General features: G+C 44.3%; 1 protein-coding gene across 1 annotated transcript in view; it reads left to right on the forward strand.

Moving 5' to 3' along the window:
- Positions 1–23,356, forward strand: part of masp1 (mannan-binding lectin serine peptidase 1) — a gene marked incomplete at its 5' end in the record, with an annotated part of 168,716 nt that extends 145,360 nt beyond the window's left edge. The window contains one exon of the mRNA XM_034165552.1: positions 21,852–23,356. Within this exon, the coding sequence (XP_034021443.1) occupies positions 21,852–22,319 (468 nt within the window). The remainder of the gene's footprint in view (positions 1–21,851) is intronic.
- Positions 23,357–26,440: the final 3,084 nt, after the last annotated feature.

A 26,440-nucleotide genomic window follows, 5' to 3' on the forward strand; every position in this document is an offset into this window, starting at 1 on the left:
CCTGTTATTTTCTCAGTTATTGTGCATTAAAGAGACCAAATATATTAAGCTACTAAAGGTACTGATGCTGTTAGCATCACAGTTACCATGGAAAATTAAGATGGTAATTTCACACAGACCAAGACTTTGAACTGGATTATGGAACAAAAACAAAACCAGAAACTTTATATTTTTTCTGTTTATTTAAAATAAAGGTAACCAGTTAATGCCATTATTTTTTTATTCATGAAAAGGTTTCTGTTTGCAGTGACCCAGTGAGGACGTCAGACTCCATTAATGCTCCACACCTAAACAGTTGGTGGCGGTAATGCACTGTGTTGGTTTGCCAACTACCAATAGACTCGACAGAAATAGAAGAAGAAGAAGACCCAGTGGGGTTCACTCCTGTCTGTTGTTGGCGGAACAAAGCACTGTTATCCAAGTTTCATGCTGAGAAACGCACCCGGAGCAGACAAACACTGAGGGACGTCTTGAAAAACACTGCCTTTCTTTAGTAATTTCCACGATAAGGAATTCAATACTTACCAGACGTCGTCTTTCAAAACAACAACACCTTCTCGTCAGGTTGCGCCACAGATAGATATTAGGACATGCAAGACTCCACTGAATTTTGGAGGTGATTCAGATACGGATTCTGGCTCAGGATTTCACTTTATAGGCTTTTAAAGATTCCGTCAAAGCGACTTCACAGATTCTGACCACATTTGCACCACAGATACCAGTGAGGCAAATAAGTATTTGATCCATTCTCAATTTTCCCACCTACAAAGAATGGAGAGGTCTGTAACTTTCATTGTAGGTACAGTGCAGCTTTCTCTTGGAATCGGACATTATGCTTCCTGCTCTGACATGCCACACACTGTCACACTATCCGATCCAGCGGTCTCACCACCTCGGTTATCTGCCCTGGTGCCTCAGCAGCCAACAGCGGCGACACGGATCATGACTCGTCTGCCATCAGTACCGGACCTCTGGCAGCCTTCAGCACTCACAACGGTCGCACTCTGCCTCCCACCAGAAGAAGATGCAGAAGATGACTGTGTCATGTCAGGCCCCTCAGCTGTTTTCAGAGCAGATACTGTCTGTGTCACACCCATTACCAGTGCAGGCACCACGGTGACCATCAAGTGTGATAATGGCTGCTCCACATCTGCCTCCCGTGTCAACACCATGTAAGTCTCAAGCACCTTTGCCACGGCACCCATCTACAGCCGTCACCTCGCACTTACATTGCCTGACTGCTATGCAGCAAATACTCCTCCAAGGTCTTCAGAAATGCTCTCGTCTCCTAAATTGCCAGCAGAGCCATCAGGGAAGCTCACGTCATCACAGCGTTCAGCAACACACTCGCCATGGGAAACATCTGCGGCCAGGACACTTCCAAGGTCATCACCGCTGCCTATAGCGGTGCATTCGCTTCCTGTGGTGTCAGAGATGTACACGTTCACTGTATCATCTGATGAATCATCAGGGGTGAGCATGCCACTAGCTCACTCAGCAGCGTCCACCTCTCCTGAGTCATCTGGGGCACAGGTGCCTATCAGCAAGATCATCAGTGGCACCTGCAGAGATGTCAACAGTGCACCCCCCCCCCCCCCCCAAGGTCATCAGAGGTGTCTGTACAATCATCCACTGCAGGCACACCTGTGGATCCATCAGCACCCCTCACATCTCCTGAATTGCCAGCAGAGTCATTGGAGAAGTTCACACCATCACAGCTCTCAGCAGCGCTCACATCACTGGAAACATCTGGGGGCACACACCTCCAAGGTCATCAATGGCACCTGTGGAATCACGTGCGTGCAGACCTCTGGAATCATCTGCACCTTCCACATCTACTGAATCACCAACAGAGCCATAGGGGCAGTTCACGCCATCACAGCCTTCAGTAGCCTGTCCACCACTGGAAACATCTGCGGCACGCACATCCCAAATGATTTCAGCCATGCCGACATTTTCAGTGCTTCCTCTTCCCACTGCATTGATGGTGCTGTCTCCAAAGTGGACCTTGGATGTCACAGCCTGCGGTGCGGGACAGTTGGTTTTCTTTGTTTTGTGTCCTGGTTATAGTTTTCTGTTTTTTTTTATTCTCCACCTGTTGTGTCTGTTGGTTGAGCTGTTTTTTGCCCCGTGTCTGGTTTGGGTCCCTCATAATTCTTGCACGAAGGTAGTGACAATCTTATTTTATATTGTGTTTCAGAATTATTTTATTTGTGTGCTCCTCACATTATTTGCACTTTTGTACGAAACGGGTGGACTCCCCATGTCGTTGTTTGGTTGATTTCCCTCCTAGGTCCTTTATTAAGTTATCTAGTTTTGATTGCCCCCTGAGGTTGTTTTTTTGTGTGTGTTTTTTTTCACTTTCTGTGTTTCATTTGCTGCGTAAGATCACAGGCACTACGGGTTGTCTTCTGATGGTGGGAGGGATCATCGTGTCCTACTGGTTAGTTACTGCCCGCCTCAAGCTGAGCAGCCCTCAGCCAATAAGGTGTTGGCCTGCCATAGTCCGCCCACTTCAATGGTTACTTGGAGAGTAGGCCAAAAGCTGAAAGGCGGACTGTAATTTCTGCACCAAGCAATAAAGGAAAGAAGTCAGATTCACCAAGGGAAGGGAGACAGGAGGAGTGAGGACTGGTTTGAGGCAGGAATTGTCAAGATGGAGCATGTCATTGCAGCCAAGCGAGCTGCTCTCCTCGCATACAAGAGAGAGCCCTCAGAGAAGACTCTCACTGCTCTATGATCAGCCCAGAGAAATGCCCAGTGGACAGCCCGGCGATGTGCCAACCAGCACTGGCTAGTGCTTGTGTCAGGACATCCAGACATCAGCTGACTATGGCAACGTCCGTGCCATCTACGATGGCATGAAGAAAGCTTTCGGAAGAAGTGCCATCAAGACTGCTGGTCATGGTTATGGGTTATTGGTATGGTTGTGGTTAGGGGTTATTGTTATGGTTGTGGTTAGGGGTTATTGGTATGGTCATGGTTAGGGGTTATTGGTATGGTTGTGGTTAGGGGTTATTGTTATGGTTGTGGTTAGGGGTTATTGGTATGGTCATGGTTAGGGGTTATTGGTATGGTCGTGGTTAGGGGTTATTGTTATGGTCATGGTTAGGGGTTATTGTATGGTCATGTTATGGGTTATTGGTGTGGTCGTGGTTAGGGGTTGTTGGTATGGTCGTGGTTAGGGGTTGTTGGTATGGTCGTGGTTAGGGGTTATTGGTATGGTCGTGGTTAGGGGTTATTGGTATGGTCGTGGTTAGGGGTTATTGGTATGGTTGTGGTTAGGGGTTATTGGTATGGTTGTGGTTAGGGGTTATTGGTATGGTTGTGGTTAGGGGTTATTGGTATGGTTGTGGTTAGGGGTTATTGGTATGGTCGTGGTTAGGGGTTATTGGTATGGTCGTGGTTAGGGGTTATTGGTATGGCCGTGGTTAGGGGTTATTGGTACTGTCGTGGTTATGGTTATTGGTATGTTATGGTGAGAGATTATTATGTTCGTGGTTAGGGGTTATTGTTATGGTTGTGGTTAGGGGTTATTGGTATGGTCATGGTTATGGGTTATTGGTATGGTCGTGGTTATGGGTTATTGGTATGGTCGTGGTTATGGGTTATTGGTATGGTCGTGGTTATGGGTTATTGGTATGGTCGTGGTTATGGGTTATTGGTATGGTCGTGGTTATGGGTTTTTGGTATGGTCGTGGTTAGGGGTTATTGGTATGGTCGTGGTTAGGGGTTTTTGGTATGGTCGTGGTTAGGGGTTATTGTTATGGTTGTGGTTAGGGGTTATTGTTGTGGTTGTGGTTAGGGGTTATTGGTATGGTCGTGGTTAGGGGTTATTGGTATGGTCGTGGTCAGGGGTTATTGGTATGGTCGTGGTTAGGGGTTATTGGTATGGTCGTGGTTAGGGGTTATTGGTATGGTCGTGGTTAGGGGTTTTGGTATGGTCGTGGTTAGGGGTTATTGGTATGGTCGTGGTTAGGGGTTATTGGTATGGTCGTGGTTAGGGGTTATTGGTATGGTCGTGGTTAGGGGTTATTGGTATGGTGGTGGTTAGGGGTTATTGGTATGGTCGTGGTTAGGGGTTATTGGTATGGTCGTGGTTAGGGGTTATTGGTATGGTTGTGGTTAGGGGTTATTGTTACGTTCGTGGTTAGGGGTTATTGTTACGTTCGTGGTTATGGTTATTGGTATGTCATGGTGAGAGGTTATTGGTATGGTCGCGGTTAGGGGTTATTGGTACGGTCGCGGTTAGGGGTTATTGGTACGGTCGCGGTTAGGGGTTATTGGTACGGTCGTGGTTATGGTTATTGGTATGTCATGGTGAGAGATTGTTATGTTCGTGGTTAGAGGTTATTGGTATGGTCATGGTTAGGGGTTATTGTTGTGGTTGTGGTTATGTTTTATTGTTATGGTCACTCTGTAGTTTTCTCTGGGCCCCTCCCCAATCGGACCGGGAGTGACATGTTTAGCCGCATGTTCTCCTTGAATTGCTGGCTGTCTGAGTGGTGGTCAAAAAATGAGGTGGGCTTCATAGATGATTGACAAAGCTTCTGGGGAAAACCTGGTCTTGTTAGGAGAGACGGCATCCATCCCACTTTGGATGGAGCAGCTCTCATTTCTAGAAATCTGGCCAATTTTATTAAACCCTCCAAACCGTGACTATCTAGGGTTGGGACCAGGAAGTAGAGTTGTAGTCTTACACACCTCTCTGCAGCTTCTCTCCCCCTGCCATCCCCTCATTACCCCATCCCCGTAGAGACGGTGCCTGCTCCCAGACCACCAATAACCAGCAAAAATCTATTTAAGCATAAAAATTCAAAAAGAAAAAATAATATAGCACCTTCAACTGCACCACAGACTAAAACAGTTAAATGTGGTCTATTAAACATTAGGTCTCTCTCTTCTAAGTCCCTGTTAGTAAATGATATAATAATTGATCAACATATTGATTTATTCTGCCTTACAGAAACCTGGTTACAGCAGGATGAATATGTTAGTTTAAATGAGTCAACACCCCCGAGTCACACTAACTGCCAGAATGCTCGTAGCACGGGCCGAGGAGGAGGATTAGCAGCAATCTTCCATTCCAGCTTATTAATTAATCAAAAACCCAGACAGAGCTTTAATTCATTTGAAAGCTTGACTCTTAGTCTTGTCCATCCAAATTGGAAGTCCCAAAAACCAGTTTTATTTGTTATTATCTATCGTCCACCTGGTCGTTACTGTGAGTTTCTCTGTGAATTTTCAGAACTTTTGTCTGACTTAGTGCTTAGCTCAGATAAGATAATTATAGTGGGCGATTTTAACATCCACACAGATGCTGAGAATGACAGCCTCAACGCTGCATTTAATCTATTATTAGACTCAATTGGCTTTGCTCAAAATGTAAATGAGTCCACCTACCACTTTAATCATATCTTAGATCTTGTTCTGACTTATGGTATGGAAATTGAAGACTTAACAGTATTCCCTGAAAACTCCCTTCTGTCTGATCATTTCTTAATAACATTTACATTTACTCTGATGGACTACCCAGCAGTGGGGAATAAGTTTCATTACACTAGAAGTCTTTCGGAAAGCGCTGTAACTAGGTTTAAGGATATGATTCCTTCTTTGTTATGTTCTCCAATGCCATATACCAACACAGTGCAGAGTAGCTACCTAAACTCTGTAAGTGAGATAGAGTATCTCGTCAATAGTTTTACATCCTCATTGAAGACAACTTTGGATGCTGTAGCTCCTCTGAAAAAGAGAGCCTTAAATCAGAAGTGCCTGACTCCGTGGTATAACTCACAAACTCGCAGCTTAAAGCAGATAACCCGTAAGTTGGAGAGGAAATGGCGTCTCACTAATTTAGAAGATCTTCACTTAGCCTGGAAAAAGAGTCTGTTGCTCTATAAAAAAGCCCTCCGTAAAGCTAGGACATCTTACTACTCATCACTAATTGAAGAAAATAAGAACAACCCCAGGTTTCTTTTCAGCACTGTAGCCAGGCTGACAAAGAGTCAGAGCTCTATTGAGCCGAGTATTCCTTTAACTTTAACTAGTAATGACTTCATGACTTTCTTTGCTAATAAAATTTTAACTATTAGAGAAAAAATTACTCATAACCATCCCAAAGACGTATCGTTATCTTTGACTGCTTTCAGTGATGCCGGTATTTGGTTAGACTCTTTCTCTCAGATTGTTCTGTCTGAGGTATTTTCATTAGTTACTTCATCCAAACCATCAACATGTCTATTGGACCCCATTCCTACCAGGCTGCTCAAGGAAGCCCTACCATTATTTAATGCTTCGATCTTAAATATGATCAATCTATCTTTGTTAGTTGGCTATGTACCACAGGCTTTTAAGGTGGCAGTAATTAAACCATTACTTAAAAAGCCATCACTTGACCCAGCTATCTTAGCTAATTATAGGCCAATCTCCAACCTTCCTTTTCTCTCAAAAATTCTTGAAAGGGTAGTTGTAAAACAGCTAACTGATCATCTGCAGAGGAATGGTCTATTTGAAGAGTTTCAGTCAGGTTTCAGAATTCATCATAGTACAGAAACAGCATTAGTGAATGTTACAAATGATCTTCTTATGGCCTCAGACAGTGGACTCATCTCTGTGCTTGTTCTGTTAGACCTCAGTGCTGCTTTTGATACTGTTGACCATAAAATTTTATTACAGAGATTAGAGCATGCCATAGGTATTAAAGGCACTGCGCTGCGGTGATTTGAATCATATTTATCTAATAGATTACAATTTGTTCATGTAAATGGGGAATCTTCTTCACAGACTAAGGTTAATTATGGAGTTCCACAAGGTTCTGTGCAAGGACCAATTTTATTCACTTTATACATGTTTCCCTTTGGCAGTATTATTAGACAGCATTGCTTAAATTTTCATTGTTACGCAGATGATACCCATCTTTATCTATCTATGAAGCCAGAGGACACACACCAATTAGCTAAACTGCAGGATTGTCTTACAGACATAAAGACATGGATGACCTCTAATTTCCTGGTTTCAAACTTTAAAATAAAACTGAAGTTATTGTACTTGGCCCCACAAATCGTAGAAACATGGTGTCTAACCAGATCCTTACTCTGGATGGCATTACCCTGACCTCTAGTAATACTGTGAGAAATCTTGGAGTCATTTTTGATCAGGATATGTCCTTCAATGCGCATATTAAACAAATATGTAGGACTGATTTTTTGCATTTACGCAATATCTCTAAAATCAGAAAGGTCTTGTCTCAGAGTGATGCTGAAAAACTAATTCATGCATTTATTTCCTCTAGGCTGGACTATTGTAATTCATTATTATCAGGTTGTCCTAAAAGTTCCCTGAAAAGCCTTCAGTTAATTCAAAATGCTGCAGCTAGAGTACTGACAGGGACTAGGAGAGAGCATATCTCACCCATATTGGCCTCTCTTCATTGGCTTCCTGTTAATTCTAGAATAGAATTTAAAATTCTTCTTCTTACTTATAAGGTTTTGAATAATCAGGTCCCTTCTTATCTTAGGGACCTCATAGTACCATATCACCCCAATAGAGCGCTTCGCTCTCAGACTGCAGGCTTACTTGTGTCATGGTCCTGCCCTTGATGTGCTTTTTGTTATGACTTTTTCATTGATCTTTGTTTTCTTGTTCTGTACATCTGTATTTGCGTTCCTGCGTTATGTTAGCCCTTCCCTCCTACCCTTTTGCTCGCCTGGTTTTGGGTCATGCGCCTGTCCCTGGTCCACTTGTTACTTCTGTCACGAGGCCCTGTCTCCCTTCTGGCCGACCTCCCGAGCCTCCTGCTTATCGTCATGGGCTTCGCCGTCGTCCCCCGGACTCCATGCTTGTTTGTTTGCCTGACTGCCTGTTTATTCCTTATTTTTTGCTTTGACACCCTCCTGCAGGGCTTTTCGTCCCTCCATGGTGTTTTGGCCACCCAGGTGATGCTGCCCTTTTTGTTGGCGGTTCCCTTGGGTTCTGGCCCATTCACTCTGTTGTCTGTTGCTTCCGACCATTCCCCCATCCCTCCTCCCGTGGTCGGTTTGTGCCTTGGTTCTTGTTGTGTTCTTGGGGAGGGTTGTGGGCCCCCGGTGTGGGCCCGTGGGGGAGGGGTTCTGTCATGGTCCTGCCCTTGATGTGCTTTTTGTTATGACTTTTTCATTGATCTTTGCTTTCTTGTTCTGTACATCTGTATTTGCGTTCCTGCCATGTTCATGTTTTCATTGGTTTTGTTTTCTGTTCATCGTTCATGTATTGTGTAGTTTTGTCTTAGTAGCTGTTTTGCCACATTGTTGTCATGTGAAGTTTTCACTTCAGTCTTGGTTTTGTTCTGTTTATTTAATTTCTTGTATTATGCTTTAGTCTGGCCTTTTCTGTGACGTTTACTTTTGTCTCTGCTTTTTTTTTTAGTTTATCACTTAGTCTTCTGTTTTCTTTCATCTTTGTCTCATTGCACTTGTCTCTGCATTTTGTTATTTCTGATTTTTCTTCATCAGAATTACCTTTTGGTTTTTGCTGTTCAGTATTTTTGCACTAAGTCACGCCCACCTGAACTTTTCTGTTTCTTCTGTTTGCCACGCCCTCTTCCTGGTTCTTCCAACACACTTGTTCTCACTTTCCTCATTTCCACTTTGGTTATTTAAACTCTCTGCCTTCACTCAAGCCCCGCCAGTTCGTTGATTTTCACAGTCCTCGTACCAGCCTTTTCATAGCTCTGCCTTGTTTCGCCGTGTACTGACCCAGCTCTGTTTTGTGACCTCGTCTTGCTGCTGCCTACGTACTTTGTCTGCTTGTGTAAAAGACCTGAGCCTGCCTTTTTGACGACGCCCTGGCCTGCTGACTTTCTGTACCTCTGCATCCATGACTGCCTAACTGTGTACCGAATCCAAGCTCATTTATTGACCGATAAAGCCTTTCAATTTCAATTCCACTGTCTGTGAGTTTTTGCATTTGGGTCCCTCAACCTTTGGTGCCACATCACCCCGAGTTCCTGACAGAACGAACTGGCCATAAACGGGACTCAGCAAGCTCACTCCGTCATGTCTGACAACGCTCTCTCTGCCAAGGACCCGGACATGGCCCTCATCAAGGACATTTTTTCTGAGGTAAATTTTTTCTTTAACTGTTTTCACTCCTGTTACACCCCGAAGAAAAAATTTGACTTTTTGGACAAAGCTTGGAACCTGGTGGAGGAGAACTCCTGGCTGTACGATCTTTTTCCGGAATTAGAAGATCTGGACAACTTATTTGCGGCAGGAAGTCTCCCAGCCTGGATTTACCAGCCACAAACGCACTTGCCGCCCACACAACAGCTCCTTGACAGCGAGTCTGAGTGGACCGACCTGGATGATGACTACACATCAGAGACAGAAGGGTCATATCTACCAGACACAGCCACCATAGTAGACGGGCCTCCGCCCGGTCTGCCAATTCAAACTGGCCAGAACATGGAGCCTGCAAGTTCCACTCCTGCCTTGGACTCTGTTGCTGCTCTCCCAGATTTAGAGGTGATAAAGAGGATTTTTTCTGATCTCACTTTTTTTTTTGTCTGCTTTCGAGACTGTTATGCTCCAGAAGAGAAGTGTGATTATTTAGACCAAGCCTGGGACCTGGTGAATCTACATCCTTGGCTGTTTGACTATTTTCCAGAGCTTCTACGCCTTGACGATGTTTTTTGTGAACAAAAGCGGCCCAATTGGATGAAACACCCAGAGGCCTACCTACCGTCAGAAGACGACGAATCTGACTGGATTGATGGTGATAAGGAAGAGGAGTCTGAGTCAGAGCACTTAGCACTACAGGACACGGCTACTGTGTTCTTTAAGATTCAGGACTTATTTTATGAATATCTGGACAGCACAGGTCGGCAGGAACGACAACGGATTTTTTCGGCATTAGACCACATCCTACAGGATAAGCCGGGAATCATGTCATCTTATCCAGAACTCGCTAACATCAAGTCTCTGTTTATGCAACGTCGGATCCCCACCTACATTGATGACCCAATGACGTTTCTGTTTGAAGCCGACATTCTAGAGTCCTGCTCGGACACACCCCAATCTATCACGCTGTCCAACGCTGCAGTCACGCTGCCTCCGTCGGACGCACCGGTCCGCTACCAGCAATCAGCATCGACACCAGTCACGACGCTTCCTTCACCGTCTCTGTGCGACCAAGAGACTGCCACACCCTCATCCGTCCCGCCTCCTCAGCTACCCACGCCTGCGCCTCGGCGCTTAACGCTGAAGCCGGCTGAGAAGTGCCAGCCAAGAGGTTCGGTCCCGCAGCTGAGTGTGGCATCACCACAAGTCACGCCTCGTCGGATCCCCGTTCTGATGCCACGAAAACTTCGAAATGACTCAACACGCATGCCACCGGATCCCGTGGAACCTTGCATACCCCGTGCCCTGTCTGCCAAGTGCACGCCGCAGGAGGAAGCAGGCCCGCTCACGTTCCCTGTGCTGCCAGCAGGGGAAGGAACGTCTGTGGTTGGCTCTTTGACGGGAGCAGAAGCACTCTCGTCTCCAACTTTGCTTGTAGAGTCACCAGGAAAAGTCATGCAACCTGACTGCCTCACAAAGTCCACGGATCGTGAACCTACAGAAACATTGAAGCCGTTACAACTCACCAAGGCACGCTCGTGTCAGCAGTCATCCACAGCGCGTAATTCCTTCCAGTCCTCAGCAGCGCTCGTGCCCGCCGACTTAATTCCTCCATGCCCGCCTCCTGAGCTTGCTGTCATCCACTCCTCTCTGAGTACACCACTGCTCCCAGCACCACGCATGCAGCAGGAGCCTTCCACGGTGAACACGACATCCCAGAGCCCAGCAGCATGTGTTTCTGCTGTGCGCCCAAGTTCAGACTCATCAGAGCATCTCCTGTCCCACGAAGCTGCGATTGAACTACAGGAGAAGGTCACACCACTCGAGCCTTCAGCCTGTCACACCCCGCATGAGACGTCACTTACGTATTCATATCGAAAGTCTTCGGCGACGTTTCTGCGTCTACCCACAGCGTGCACGTCTATTGAAGGCACAGACATATCCATGACCTCCACACTACATCTGAACCAATCAACGCCACCCTCAAGGGTGCCCTTGGGGATTACGATCTACAGAACTGTGAGTTTTTTATTTTCTTTTTTGAACATGCTTTTTTGGTGGTTTTTCTGCAGTTTTCGTTTTGTGACAGGTTTGCATAGAACCGTTTTCCACAATGTATTGCTCTTGTATTGTTACGGTGCTAAGCTAATAGCAACCATGTCTTTTGATATGTGTTTAAGAGAGATCCTGTTGGTCTAGTCTTTTCATTGTTTGCTTTTTTGTTGGGAACTGGTTGGTGCTCTGTATTTGGGCTCAATCAAGATACCCCCCTGGTCCATTCTGGAGTGGTTGGTTCCTGTTCGCCTCCCTAATCTTTTGCATCAGTTTTTTTACTTCTTGCACGCTTCAGCTAAGCAGTTTCTTGCTTCCTCAAACTCTTTTGATAACATCATGTATGTCAGTGGCTCCCATAGCTTTTTATCTCGGTGGTTTACTCACTATTATGCTGTATCTGATTCATTTACTGGGTTCGTTACTCCTCTTATTGTGGCATTTTTGTTTATGTTCAGTGTCAGTATTATCAGGCATAGGGCCCCAGATTTGACTGTTTGTCTATCTATCTCCCTGTTTTTTGGACTTCCTTGCATGGTAATATGGGGTTTGGGCATTAATTGGCAGCCTTCCCTGTTCTGGGGGTCCGGTACTATGTTTGGTCTCTGGTTCCTTGGTTCTGGGGTTATGTTAGCCCTTCCCTCCTACCCTTTTGCTTGCCTGGTTTTGGGTCATGCGCCTGTCCCTGGTCCACTTGTTACTTCTGTCACGAGGCCCTGTCTCCCTTCTGGCCGACCTCCCGAGCCTCCTGCTTATCGTCATGGGCTTCGCCGTCGTCCCCCGGACTCCATGCTTGTTTGTTTGCCTGACTGCCTGTTTATTCCTTATTTTTTGCTTTGACACCCTCCTGCAGGGCTTTTCGTCCCTCCATGGTGTTTTGGCCACCCAGGTGATGCTGCCCTTTTTGTTGGCGGTTCCCTTGGGTTCTGGCCCATTCACTCTGTTGTCTGTGCCCTCCGACCATTCCCCCATCCCTCCTCCCGTGGTCGGTTTGTGCCTTGGTTCTTGTTGTGTTCTTGGGGAGGGTTGTGGGCCCCCGGTGTGGGCCCGTGGGGGAGGGGTTCTGTCATGGTCCTGCCCTTGATGTGCTTTTTGTTATGACTTTTTCATTGATCTTTGCTTTCTTGTTCTGTACATCTGTATTTGCGTTCCTGCCATGTTCATGTTTTCATTGGTTTTGTTTTCTGTTCATCGTTCATGTATTGTGTAGTTTTGTCTTAGTAGCTGTTTTGCCACATTGTTGTCATTAATTGTTACCTTAGTTTTCACTTCAGTCTTGGTTTTGTTCTGTTTATTTAATTTCTTGTATTATGCTTTAGTCTGGCCTTTTCTGTGACGTTTACTTTTGTCTCTGCTTTTTTTTTTAGTTTATCACTTAGTCTTCTGTTTTCTTTCATCTTTGTCTCATTGCACTTGTCTCTGCATTTTGTTATTTCTGATTTTTCTTCATCAGAATTACCTTTTGGTTTTTGCTGTTTAGTATTTTTGCACTAAGTCACGCCCACCTGAACTTTTCTGTTTCTTCTGTTTGCCACGCCCTCTTCCTGGTTCTTCCAACACACTTGTTCTCACTTTCCTCATTTCCACTTTGGTTATTTAAACTCTCTGCCTTCACTCAAGCCCCGCCAGTTCGTTGATTTTCACAGTCCTCGTACCAGCCTTTTCATAGCTCTGCCTTGTTTTGCCGTGTACTGACCCAGCTCTGTTTTGTGACCTCGTCTTGCTGCTGCCTACGTACTTTGTCTGCTTGTGTAAAAGACCTGAGCCTGCCTTTTTGACGACGCCCTGGCCTGCTGACTTTCTGTACCTCTGCATCCATGACTGCCTAACTGTGTACCGAATCCAAGGTCATTTATTGACCGATAAAGCCTTTCAATTTCAATTCCACTGTCTGAGTTTTTGCATTTGGGTCCCTCAACCTTTGGTGCCACATCACCCCGAGTTCCTGACAACTTGTAGTTCCTAGGGTTTGTAAGAGTAGAATGGGAGGCAGAGCCTTCAGCTTTCAGGCTCCTCTCCTGTGGAACCAGCTCCCAATTCAGATCAGGGAGACAGACACCCTCTCTACTTTTAAGATTAGGCTTAAAACTTTCCTTTTTGCTAAAGCTTATAGTTAGGGCTGGATCAGGTGACCCTGAACCATCCCTTAGTTATGCTGCTATAGACTTAGACTGCTGGGGGGTTCCCATGATGCACTGAGTGTTTCTTTCTCTTTTTGCTCTGTATGCACCACTCTGCATTTAATCATTAGTGATTTATCTCTGCTCCCCTTCTTCAGGTTTCTTCCAGTTAAAAGGGAGTTTTTCCTTCCCACTGTAGCCAAGTTCTTTGCTCACAGGGGGTCGTTTTGACCGTTGGGGTTTTTACGTAATTATTGTATGGCCTTGCCTTACAATATAAAGCGCCTTGGGGCAACTGTTTGTTGTGATTTGGCGCTATATAAATAAAATTGATTTGATTTGATTCATTGTTCATTGGTCCATTGTTTTGTTGTATGGGGCAGAGAGTGACACAGCGCCGTGTCTTACCCTCATTCTGTGAAAAGGTTTGATTTTACTCAGTGACCTGCTCCTGCTGCCTGCTCCAGAAGCTCTGTTGTCTTTATACAGTGTTTTCAGTGTCCCACAGCTGACATGGAACATTGTTATCCAGTTCAGAAGCAGTATTTCTTGTTCTTACTAGTTTTGGAACATCAATTTTGTGGTGGAACCCAAAACCAGAAATGTTAAAATCCCGTGTCTGTTTGGAACAAACCAGATGGGAACAAATTCTGGTTCAAAGCCCTGATACAGACGTCTTACATGATCCGCCAAGACAATTAAAGGACATTGTTGGGAAAGTGTAGTGACACGGACCCACAACAGGGGGCGCAAATGAACAGACAATAGAGGAAGTTAAATGTGAACACTTTACTGTTGTGAATGTCACAACCACACACAGCAGATTATAGAATAAATACAAGTCAATGGATAAAGGTGTCGTGTGGGCAGGCTCGACGATAGGAGACGTCCGTCTGGAGATGAACCGGAACCACACGATTTCCACCGCCACCGAACCCGAAGAATACTGGAGCCGCCAGGTCCCGAATTCCCCAGGTGGCCACCGTCTCAGCGTGTCGAATCTGGTACTGCTGGCGAAGAGCAAAGACAGTCAAGTGTGGGTGTGTGTACACCCCGTAACAACAACGGTGGGAATTCCACCTCCACCTCTAACACACACTCGTGCAGTGTCTGAGTACCACTTATCTGGTGGGAGGTAGAACGAAACAGTCGCGGCCCACGCCGGTCCTCTGGGTAGACAGCTGCAACAAAGTAGCTCTTGAAATCAATTAGTACAATACGCAGGCAGAGAAAGTTACCTCCAAGAAGTACGATATCTCGGCGATGTGGTGGAGGTGTCATCCTGCTTTTATCCGGGGTGAAGTGCAGATGATCGGTGACAGCTGTCATAGTTGATGAGTGACAGCTGTCACCTCGGCTGTTCCTGTAAGGCGGTAGCGCCCCCTCGTGCCTGAAGCCCGCACTTCAGACAGGGCGCCCTCTGGTGGTGGGCCAGCAGTACCTCCTCTTCTGGCAGTCCACACAACAGACATATCGCATGTGTTTTAACGTCCCAGTTAGCAACACAACATCAAAGTGCTCATGATTGTAAGTCTGCACACACGTGCTCATAATTAATGGTTTCTGATGGTTTTTATTCCTCCTGAAGCAAGGAAACTGGTGCTTTTCCAGAAAACATCTCACTTTGCATTTCTCTGTGTGCGATGTAGTTAAGAGCAAAACACAAACATCAATTTCAATTTAATTCCAGTTTATTTTCATTTATATAGCGCCAAATCACACGAGTTGCCTCAAGGTGCTTCACAAAGGTAAGGTCTAACCTTACTAACCCCCAGAGTAGCAGTGGTAAGGAAAAACTCCCTCTGAGGAAGAAACCTCAAGCAGACCAGACTCAAAGGGGTGACCCTCTGCTTGGGCCATGATACAAACATAAATTACAGAACAATTCACAAAGGAACATACGGGAAATGTTGTTGGTGCACAAGACAGGAGGGTCTCCAGCACAAATACAACTCCCATCTCTGGATGGAGCTGCACCTTAAACAGAGAAAAAAAAACAGAATCAGGCATCAGAAAGACAAAAAATACTGTATAATTTGCCAGCATTAAACAACAAGAAAAACAGAAGAAATACTAAGGTGATCGCCGGCCACTAGCCCTAAACTTCACTAACAGACCCAGACTTTAGATAAAGTTGAGGCTGCAGCACGCTCTGTTTACTAATAAAATGAATTAAAAGAGTAAAAAGCGTAAAACAAAACTATACCAGTATGCTAGCCATACGAAAGGGAAAACCAATTGGAGAGCCAGACTGTGGTAAACCACAAAATAGAACATTGCGGTAGTCCAATCTTTAAGAGATAAGCATAATGATAAGATAAACAGATGGATCAGGGTCTCAGCAAACATCCCAGTCAGAGACAGACAGAGGGAAACGAATGAGGTTCAGAGCTTTACTTTGAAAGCAGCGGCTCGGATTTACAGAGGATACGACACACTTCACACCAAAACTTTTCAGAGTCTGTCAGAGTTTGTTTGTGTCACAGCTGTTGGTTTTACTGGTGCTGTGATCATGGATGTGCCTGGACCAATCTGGTCTCACGGCAAGTCGTGATTCAGCAGCACGAAATACACATTAATCTATTGGTTCGTGATATTGTGATGAAAAGTGCCTCATTTTTGTCACGGCAGCACAAATTCATTCTCATTCATTCTGTGATGGCTGCACGAAATTAAAAGTGAAGCGGGGTCGGGGTGGTTAAGGTTAGGGTCGGGGGTAGGAGTAGGGTTAGGAATAGCGAGTTTAAAAAAAACCCTGTCATGAAAATTTGACTCATTTTGTCACGGGAGCACGAAAAAAACAAACAAACCGTGAGACCGGCCTGGTCTGGACACACAGATGTATCTGCGTATTGGAAAAACTCTGAAGACACTATTTTCAGGAGATAATGGACTCTCTAATGTGCAACAAGGCAGAGCTGCAATCGCACATTATCCACGCTCCCACACGCGCATAGTGTCTGATCAGAACCTGAGAGCAAGTACTTTTTTCTTTGTGTGCGTGTGTGTGTGTGTGTGTGTGTGTGTGTGTGTGTGCGCGCGCGTGCAGCAGATGTTTTAACCCCCAATTTAGATGGGCTTCTAAACAATCAAGCTGTTTATTGCCACTTAATGGACGTGGAATGATTTTTCAGTTATATACAACACTTATCAGTGTGTTTAACAGGCAGCGTTTATGACGAATTGCTGCAGGTGCAAAAAAAAACCTTGTCACAGCTGCTGATTTTACTGTGACTGCATCAGAATGAACAGTTAGCACTTAAAAACACAAGACATCACACTTGTGTAAACTTTGGAATTTATCTGTGCCGCCGTTCTTAACGTTATCAGTAACGACTAGAGCTGAAACAACTAATCAAATTAATCCGTTAAAATCGATTATTAAAATAGTTGTCAACTAATTTAGTCATCGATTAGTTGCTAAATTACTTTGTTTTACCGTAAATGTTTTGTTTCTTCCATATAATCAACCGAGCTTTGCTTTGAATCTTGAACCAATGGAGTGCTTCGAGCTGCTGCTTCGTTGGTTTCATTTGTTTTATTTTGCTTTATCTTAATTTTTTCCCACTAAAACCCTAAAGAGCATATGTCTGTGAGGAATATTTACCTTTTTATGTTAAACTGACCTGTTATGGTCTTCTGAAACAGTTGATAGATGTATTTTATGCTAATGCCGTTAGGCCTATGGTGTTGTCAATGTTAAAGTTAGCATTAAGCTGCTGGCATTTCAGCACATTTGTGCATTTGTTTTTTGTATAATAATTAATAGCTCAGTGTTTGTTTTATTATTTTTATTTATATATTTATAATAACAGTAATAATATAACTAATAATGCTACAATACAATTTTAGAGAAAGAAACACGAGTCACATGTGTCATTGTCAAATGACCACATAGTTTACAAGTTATACAGAGAATGTTGCACATATAATGAGTCGGCTACAGTTTTTGATTTAGGTTTTATGGTTAACCGGTTATGCTAATTGCTCATTTGCAGCAACAAAATTACCTCTTTTTTCACCATATATTTTACAATATTTATATGTTTCAATGTTGTTTTATGGCAACTCAGCACTTTGATAAAGCAATGTCATTTGAAATAACTATTTTTGTTCTTTATTATAAACTGTTTTATCCTTTATTATTTTATATTTCAACAGCCAAGGGACATTTGACGATTTGTTGATTTTCAAGTATTTTAAATTCACAAATAATCTTCTGTTGTTAAATAAAGTGATGGAAGGAGAGAAAAATTGTTTCCCTGGAACATTTTTAAAAAATTCCCCGCTAATCCGATTAATCAATTAATCGATTAATCGTGTCGAAACCCCATCAGATTCATCGATGATCCAAATAATTGTTTGTTGCAGCCCTAGTAACGACGCCACCTGTTGGAAACACTCGAGTACTCACGGGTACTTTGTTTTTGGACGTGTCCGTAGCTGTTTGCTGTGAATGCCATACACTTTGAAAGCAGTCATAGAATCCCGGCGGATCATCGGATGGTCACGAACAGACTAAATCTAAATTATGATTTTGGTGCGACACGTCCTTTAAGGACACAACACGCTGTATTATTGAAGGTATTAATAGGTAATTAAAGTAGTAAAGCTTCTCACTGTGATTGAAACTGGAAAAACGTTTGTGTTTTTCTCATGAAGATATTTACAAGATGTCCAAATTATTACTGTCAGCTGGAAAGAAATGTGTGGACAAGTTAAAACCAGGTTCTGGGTTTACAATGGTTCTGGATCAAGACTAAGATTCAGAGTTTTAATGACTTCCCACACATGTCTGTCTCGCGTGTGGATGGGCTTGGACACCTCATAAACAAGAGAGACAGTCCACGATTTAAGGATGATTGGACCAGTTGTTCTGACCCTGTCTGTGGGGTTTGGATCCACTGAGGGTGGTGGTTCCATTCAGTCAGGTTTTGTTGCTTATTCAGGTCTGGGTCAAGGTGGCACCTGACCAACCAGCTCATCCCACACTTCCCTATGATCAGCCAAGTCCTCTTAACTCTTTAAATGCCTTTGACAGAGGCTGATGAATAAATTGTGGACCAGCGCGTCCACAATTTTCCTGCTGCACACCCTCAGAAACAGCACGACGGCCCAACTGCAGAGTCATTTGTTTAGACACGCTGTTATATCGCTGGCAAGAAGTGCATATATATATACATATATAATTGCTCTTTGGATGTATGAATCGTTCTGTGGGAATTAAAATGAGAATCGATTTAAAATTGGCAAATTGATCTTTTCAACCCAGGAATTTCTTCTGATGTCGTTAGAGACTGATCCAATCAGGATGCCGCTTACAGTCGAACAAAAAGGGAAACTGGTGGAATCCTACTGTGAGAACGATGGTTCAAAACCAACGACAATATCAAAGTCCCTTTGCAGTTAGAAAAGCTGCAGACAGAAAGAGGACATGGAGGACTGTAAAGACATTTCAGACTGATCGAGCTGTTCACAGTAAGAGAGATCTGGACCAACCGGAGGAGCCGTGCACATACTGAGCACACCGTGTGACTGACAAAACTCTGACAAACTGAGGTGAAATCAGAAATGAACACCAGAGATCAAATTCCCTGAAAGGTGCTTCAGGATGACATGTGACACATATCAGGATCCAAAAGTCTACAGACTGAAAATGGCTTCATTTAAGCAACACTTTTTTGGGACACATTGTATGAATGAACCATGGCGTGTCCTGCTGGTGAAGCCATCAAAATTCAGGTTAACAAGGTTCATGGGGAGGTGATGGTTCAGGTTCAGGTAACTTTATTTGTACCTGTAGGTAGATTTGGCTTGCAGCAAACAGAAAACAGAAAAAAGGCGTCAACAATAAAAAACACTAAAAATCCTAACAAAGAACATACACAAAACAAGATAACAAACACCACCAAGGACTCACAACCTTAAAACCACTAAAAAGATGGTCAGCTTAAAACTAGTGTGCAAAGGGCAAATAAATAAATAAGTATATAAATATCTAAATATAACCATATGCAAACCTACTAAGATTTGTTCAGTTGCACAATTGCTGCTGGGACAAAACTACTCCTGTAGCGTTTTGTTCTACACCTTGGGACTCTAAACCTACGACCAGAAGGTAAAAGCTGAAATTCATTAGCCAGGGGGTGGGAGTCATCAACTATAATGCAGTTGGTTATCCGCTGTAATTGTTTAGTGTACAGGGACTCTAAACTCAGCTGCGATTCACCAATCAACCAACTGGACCATTTAATGATCTGACTCAGTCTGTTCCTGTCCTTCAATGTCAAACTGCCAAACCAGGCCACCAAAGAAAAAGCTAAAACAGATTCAATAAAAGCATGATAAAATAATGTTAACATGGTTCGGCCAATGTGAAAATACGACAGTTTCCTGAGACAGAACAAGCGCTGATGTCCCTTCCTACACACCGCCTCACAGTTTGCCTCAAACTTCAGCGAGTCATCAATAATAGTCCCAAGGTATTTATAAGTTTTCACAATTCCAACTGGTTGACCATTCATTGTTGTGTTGCCAGGTGTGCTACCATTCTTCCTAAAATCAATGACCATATCTTTAGTTTTAGATATATTAATCTGAAGATATGAGTCCTCACACCATTTAACAAAATGGTCAACTACAGGACCGTGGCTACTCTCATTATCCCGCAGCAGACTGACAATCACTGTATCAGCCGCGTATTTTAAAATGAACCTGTTTTTAAAGGTGCTCTGACACATACTGGTATAGAGAATAAATAACAGAGGTGAGAGCACACACCCTTGTGGCGAGCCAGTAGAAGAACACACTGTGTTTGATAAAATCCCGTTCACTCTAACTTTCTGTGTTCTGTTTGTTAAAAAGTCTAAAATCCAACCCACGAGATTATTACTTAATTTAAAATGTTCTAAAAGCCTTTGGGTTAAAATACAGGGTTGAATTGTATTAAAAGCTGAAGAGAAGTCAACAAATAAAAGCCGGGCATGACACCCGCTGCCCTCCAAATGCCTGAGAAGCAGATTAAGCAAAGTGAGTGAGGCGTCCTTCACTCCTCTATTAGGCCTGTAAGCAAATTGTAACGGATCGAGTGCATGCATAGTATTTTTTTAGCATTACCGACCGTACCAATTTCTCAAAGATCTTCATCAAAATTGATGTTAGAGCAACAGGCCTAAAATCATTCAGTGATGTAGGATTACTAGATTTAGGAACTGGGACCACAACAGCATCTTTCCACACTTTGGGGACATGCTGTGTTTCCAAGGATCAGTTAAAAATATAATAAAAAACTGGACTCAGCTCTTTTGCACAAGATTTAAGTAAATGGCCACAGATATTATCTGGACCATGACTCTTATTTACCTTTGTGCTAAGAAAAGCTTTAGTGGTTAAGTGTTGGGCTTCAGACCAGAGGATCCTCAGTTCAAAACCCAGCCAGGCTGGAAAATCACCAAGGACCCTTGGGCAAGGTCCGTAGCCCCTGAGTTTCTCCCGGTGTGTAGTGAGCACCTTGTATAGCAGCACCCTGACATCAGTGCGTGAGGGTGTCTGTGTGAATGTGAGGCATCATTGTAAAGCTCTCTGAGCTTCTGATGCAGATGGAAAAAGTGTGTTATAAATGCAGTCCACTTACCGTTTTTTAAACCATTTTTTTCCTGGAGTGAGGAGTAAAGAACGAGAGGTGATGCTCATTCAACAGCTCAAAGGAGAATATGAAGCCATGCAGCGATGAATTCTGGTCTTCTGGAAAGTGTTTCTCTTCAGGAGATCAGTAGTGTCACAAGAATGTCCTGACTTTTGTGTCGTCCTTCTCGACATGTTTATCCCTCAGGTGTGGGGGCTTGAAGGAGGCCCTCTGCCCCCGGGTTAGGGTTGAGGTTTTTAGGGGATTGGGATCTTGTGTAATGACACTTCAGTGCTCACCTTCAAAAGTCCAAAAGGTGATGAAGTTCTTCACGTCAAGTTCTAGTGTCCCTGTAGTTTTATTAATGGTTGATTTATTGGAGACGGGACAACAGGTGGGTGGAGCTGACTTCTGTGGGCTTCCAAAGACAGATAAAATGAGACAGATAGTTTGGGAACCAATTAATGAGACTTGATGTCTGCTGGAGGTGTTGGTATCTCTACTAGTTAGGTGAGCCTGACACAGTGGAATGAGTTACGTCCAGAGGCTGTAATCCATTACAGCCCGAATAAAGAGACAAACATTTCAACACCCCGACCCCGTCCCCACTGTGGGCTACTTTGGCTTGGAGTTAGGCACCTCCACAGAGTCCACTTTGAATTATGTCATCAGACCAGAAGCAGCAGAACAGAACCTGTCCTGATGACACTGAATGAAAAATGTGGACACAACTACTTTCAAAAACTGGGTTGGACCTTAAGTATGGACACTGAACCTTAACAGTTGGACACTTTGAGACTTGGGAGATGTGTTCATAGTCTTGTGAAACCCTACAAAGTTCCCAGTGTTGGACAGCAAGATGTTCATTCAGCGGATTTATACTGTGGTCAGATATTTAGAATTAAACAGTCCCACATGTTTATGTAACTGAGTGTCTGTCCAATGTCTTCTTCTGCCCAGAATGACCTCCCAGCACCTCTGCCCAACTCATTGGGGATTGTTGCTGGGTGGGGTATCTCCAACCCAAATGCGTCCTCCTCATCCTCCAGTGATCCTTCCACCCTGACCTCTGACCCCGCTGCAGCTGCTGACCTTGGAATGACCTCTGACCGACTGCAGTACGTCAAGCTCCCGGTGGTGACGCAGGATGAGTGCCAGGCAAGCTACACCTCACGTTCTGTCAACTACAACATCACAGATAACATGTTCTGCGCCGGTTTCTATCAGGGTGGACAGGACACCTGCCTCGGTGACAGCGGGGGGGCGTTTGTGATGGAGGATGAGACCAGCAGGCGGTGGGTGGTGTTTGGGTTGGTGTCCTGGGGGGGACCCGAGGAGTGTGGCAGCGAGCGCGTCTATGGAGTCTACACCAGAGTGGCAAACTACGTGGAGTGGGTACAGAGACATCTGGAAGCTGCTGCCTTGTAGTGACAGACACACAAGGTTCAGGCTCAGAAACAAAAGCTGGATCAGAACCGCGGGCTCTGGACACAACGTAACATCTATTCATGTCAATAAAGGGTATGTTGACTGTAAGACACAAAGGTTTTTGGTGATCCCACTTCACTTTAACTACCAGGAATGTTACATTAGCATCTATGCCTGAATCAGGGGAACCACCTCTGGAACCACCTGAGTGTAGGAGATTCTCCAAGGACTGTTTGGGCATTGATTCATAACCCTACCCCCCCAAATCTAAATCTGTACCTAATCCCCTCCAACAGACGCTCAAATGGACCACTGTTCCATCTGGGGCAGTCGCTGATCGCGCAGCCTAGTGATCCATGACCCTCACAAGGACCTTACTCAAGGCCATCATAGTAAAGGTCATTCATGAGGTTGAAAGATGAACCGTTCTCTCAACTCCCCACCTTCATTTCCCTCTGTGGTCCAGGTATTGAACCTTGGACACTTCTCGAGGCTTAAACCATGTAAGAATGAGGCTTCGCCTCTGCTGGTGGTACCCAAACAGTCCTTGGAAACTTCCTCACTCCTGACAGTCCTGTTTGTATGAACACAAAGAGATATTTGCTTTGTTGGTTATTTCACTCTGTACTGGTTTTAGGAGTCAACCCAGTGGCAGATTTTGGTACGGGCCATGCGGGCTATCACCCTGGGCGGCATTTATAGGGGGGCGGCACTGTGGGGATGAGCAATTAAAAAAATCATCTCCACTTCAAAATGGTTTTCTTGTCACTGTGTGTAGAATTGGCAAATTGGTGCCTCCTGCAGGCAGCTGCAGGCGCCCCTGTTTACTGAAGCAGTGAGATGGTGACAGAAAGGGGAGGGGCGTGCCGTGCACAGAGGACAGGTCACCTCCGGGTTTCTCTAATGGGACGGACAAGTGGGTGGGTGGGGAGGAGGTTTGTGGGCTAAAGAGCTAATTGTTCCTCCCCTGAAAGTCAGATTAATAATGTGTCTAATGTAAGACGTGTTTTTTCCTGGATGTTTTGTTTTGGAGTAAAATTGTAGTCTGCAGACGTTTGATGTCAATTTCAATTGCTATTTCAGGGGCAATATTACAGTATTAATAATATAATAAAAATGGCCATTTGTGCAAAACTGTGTCTGTGTTTTTAGGTGTGTGTGTGTGTGTGTGTGTGTGTGTGTGTGTGTGTGTGTGTGTGTGTGTGTGTGTTTATTTCTGCCTGTGACTGTGTGTTTCTGTTTGTGACTGTGTGTGTGTGTTTCTGTTTGTGACTGTGTGTGTGTGTTTCTGTTTGTGACTGTGTGTGTGTGTTTCTGTTTGTGACTGTGTGTGTGTTTCTGTTTGTGACTGTGTGTGTGTGTGTTTCTGTTTGTGACTGTGTGTGTGTGTGTTTCTGCCTCTGACTGTGTGTGTGTGTGTTTCTGCCTCTGACTGTGTGTGTGTGTTTCTGCCTCTGACTGTGTGTGTGTGTTTCTGCCTCTGACTGTGTGTTTCTGTTTGTGACTGTGTGTGTGTGTGTGTTTGTGACTGTGTGTTTCTGTTTGTGACTGTGTGTGTGTGTGTGTGTGTGTGTGTTGTGACTGTGTGTGTGTTTGTGACTGTGTGTGTGTTTCTGTTTGTGACTGTGTGTGTTTCTGCCTCTGACTGTGTGTGTGTGTTTCTGTTTGTGACTGTGTGTGTTTCTGTTTGTGACTGTGTGTGTGTGTTTCTGTTTGTGACTGTGTGTGTGTGTTTCTGTTTGTGACTGTGTGTGTGTGTTTCTGTTTGTGACTGTGTGTGTGTTTCTGTTTGTGACTGTGTGTGTGTGTTTCTGTTTGTGACTGTGTGTGTGTGTTTCTGTTTGTGACTGTGTGTGTGTGTTCTGTTTGTGACTGTGTGTGTGTTTCTGTTTGTGACTGTGTGTGTGTGTTCTGTTTGTGACTGTGTGTGTGTTTCTGTTTGTGACTGTGTGTGTGTGTTTCTGTTTGTGACTGTGTGTGTGTGTTTCTGTTTGTGACTGTGTGTGTGTGTGTTTCTGTTTGTGACTGTGTGTGTGTGTGTTTCTGTTTGTGACTGTGTGTGTGTGTTGTTTGTGACTGTGTGTGTGTTTCTGTTGTGACTGTGTGTGTGTTTCTGTTTGTGACTGTGTGTGTGTTTCTGTTTGTGACTGTGTGTGTGTGTTTCTGTTTGTGACTGTGTGTGTTTCTGTTTGTGACTGTGTGTGACTGTGTGTGTGTGTTTCTGTTTGTGACTGTGTGTGTGTGTTTCTGTTTGTGACTGTGTGTGTGTTTCTGTTTGTGACTGTGTGTGTTTCTGTTTGTGACTGTGTGTGTGTGTGTGTTTTTGTTTGTGACTGTGTGTGTTTCTGTTTGTGACTGTGTGTGTGTGTGTTTCTGTTTGTGACTGTGTGTGTGTGTGTGTGTGTGTGTGTGTGTTTCTGTTTGTGACTGTGTGTGTGTGTTTCTGTTTGTGACTGTGTGTGTGTGTCTGTTTGTGACTGTGTGTGTGTCTGTTTGTGACTGTGTGTGTGTGTCTGTTTGTGACTGTGTGTGTGTGTTTCTGTTTGTGACTGTGTGTGTTTCTGCCTCTGACTGTGTGTGTGTGTGTGTGTGTGTGTTTCTGCCTCTGACTGTGTGTGTGTGTTTCTGCCTCTGACTGTGTGTGTGTGTGTGTGTGTGTGTTTCTGCCTCTGACTGTGTGTGTGTGTGTGTGTGTTTCTGCCTCTGACTGTGTGTGTGTGTGTGTTTCTGCCTCTGACTGTGTGTGTGTGTGTGTGTGTGTGTGTTTCTGCCTCTGACTGTGTGTGTGTGTGTGTTTCTGCCTCTGACTGTGTGTGTGTCTGTTTGTGACTTTGTGTGTGTGTGTTTCTGTGTGTGTGTGTTTTGTGACTGTGTGTGTGTTTCTGTTTGTGACTGTGTGTGTGTGTTTCTGAGTGTGTGTGTGTTTCTGAGTGTGTGTGTGTTTCTGTTTGTGACTGTGTGTGTGTTTCTGTTTGTGACTGTGTGTGTGTTTCAGTTTGTGACTGTGTGTGTGTTTCAGTTTGACTGTGTGTGTGTTTCTGTTTGTGACTGTGTGTGTGTTTCTGTTTGTGACTGTGTATGTGTGTTTCTGCCTCTAACTGTGTATGTTTGTTTCTGTTTGTGACTGTGTGTTTGTTTCTGTTTGTGACTGTGTGTGTGTGTTTCTGTTTGTGACTGTGTGTGTGTGTTTCTGTTTGTGACTGTGTGTGTGTGTGTGTTTGTGACTGTGTGTGTGTTTCTGTTTGTGACTGTGTGTGTGTGTTTCTGTTTGTGACTGTGTGTGTGTTTTTGTTTGTGACTGTGTGTGTTTGTTTTTGTTTGTGACTGTGTGTGTTTCTGTTTGTGACTGTGTGTGTTTCTGCCTCTGACTGTGTGTGTTTCTGCCTCTGACTGTGTGTGTGTGTGTGTGTTTCTGCCTCTGACTGTGTGTGTGTCTGTTTGTGACTTTGTGTGTGTGTGTTTCTGAGTGTGTGTGTGTCTGTGACTGTGTGTGTGTTACTGTTTGTGACTGTGTGTGTGTGTGTTTCTGAGTGTGTGTGTGTCTGTGACTGTGTGTGTGTGTTTCTGTTTGTGACTGTGTGTGTGTGTGTTTCTGTTTGTGACTGTGTGTGTGTGTGTGTGTTTCTGTTTGTGACTGTGTGTGTGTTTCTGTTTGTGACTGTGTGTGTGTGTGTTTCTGTTTGTGACTGTGTGTGTGTGTTTCTGTTTGTGACTGTGTGTGTGTGTTTCTGTTTGTGACTGTGTGTGTGTTTCTGTTTGTGACTGTGTGTGTGTGTTTCTGTTTGTGACTGTGTGTGTGTTTCTGTTTGTGACTGTGTGTGTGTTTCTGTTTGTGACTGTGTGTGTGTTTCTGTTTGTGACTGTGTGTGTGTTTCTGTTTGTGACTGTGTGTGTGTTTTCTGTTTGTGACTGTGTGTGTGTGTTTCTGTTTGTGACTGTGTGTGTGTTTCTGTTTGTGACTGTGTGTGTGTTTCTGTTTGTGACTGTGTGTGTGTGTTTCTGTTTGTGACTGTGTGTGTGTGTTTCTGTTTGTGACTGTGTGTGTGTGTTTCTGTTTGTGACTGTGTGTGTGTGTTTCTGTTTGTGACTGTGTGTGTGTGTTTCTGTTTGTGACTGTGTGT

The sequence above is a fragment of the Thalassophryne amazonica genome, unplaced genomic scaffold (assembly GCF_902500255.1).
Source record: "Thalassophryne amazonica unplaced genomic scaffold, fThaAma1.1, whole genome shotgun sequence".
NCBI lineage: Eukaryota > Metazoa > Chordata > Actinopteri > Batrachoidiformes > Batrachoididae > Thalassophryne > Thalassophryne amazonica.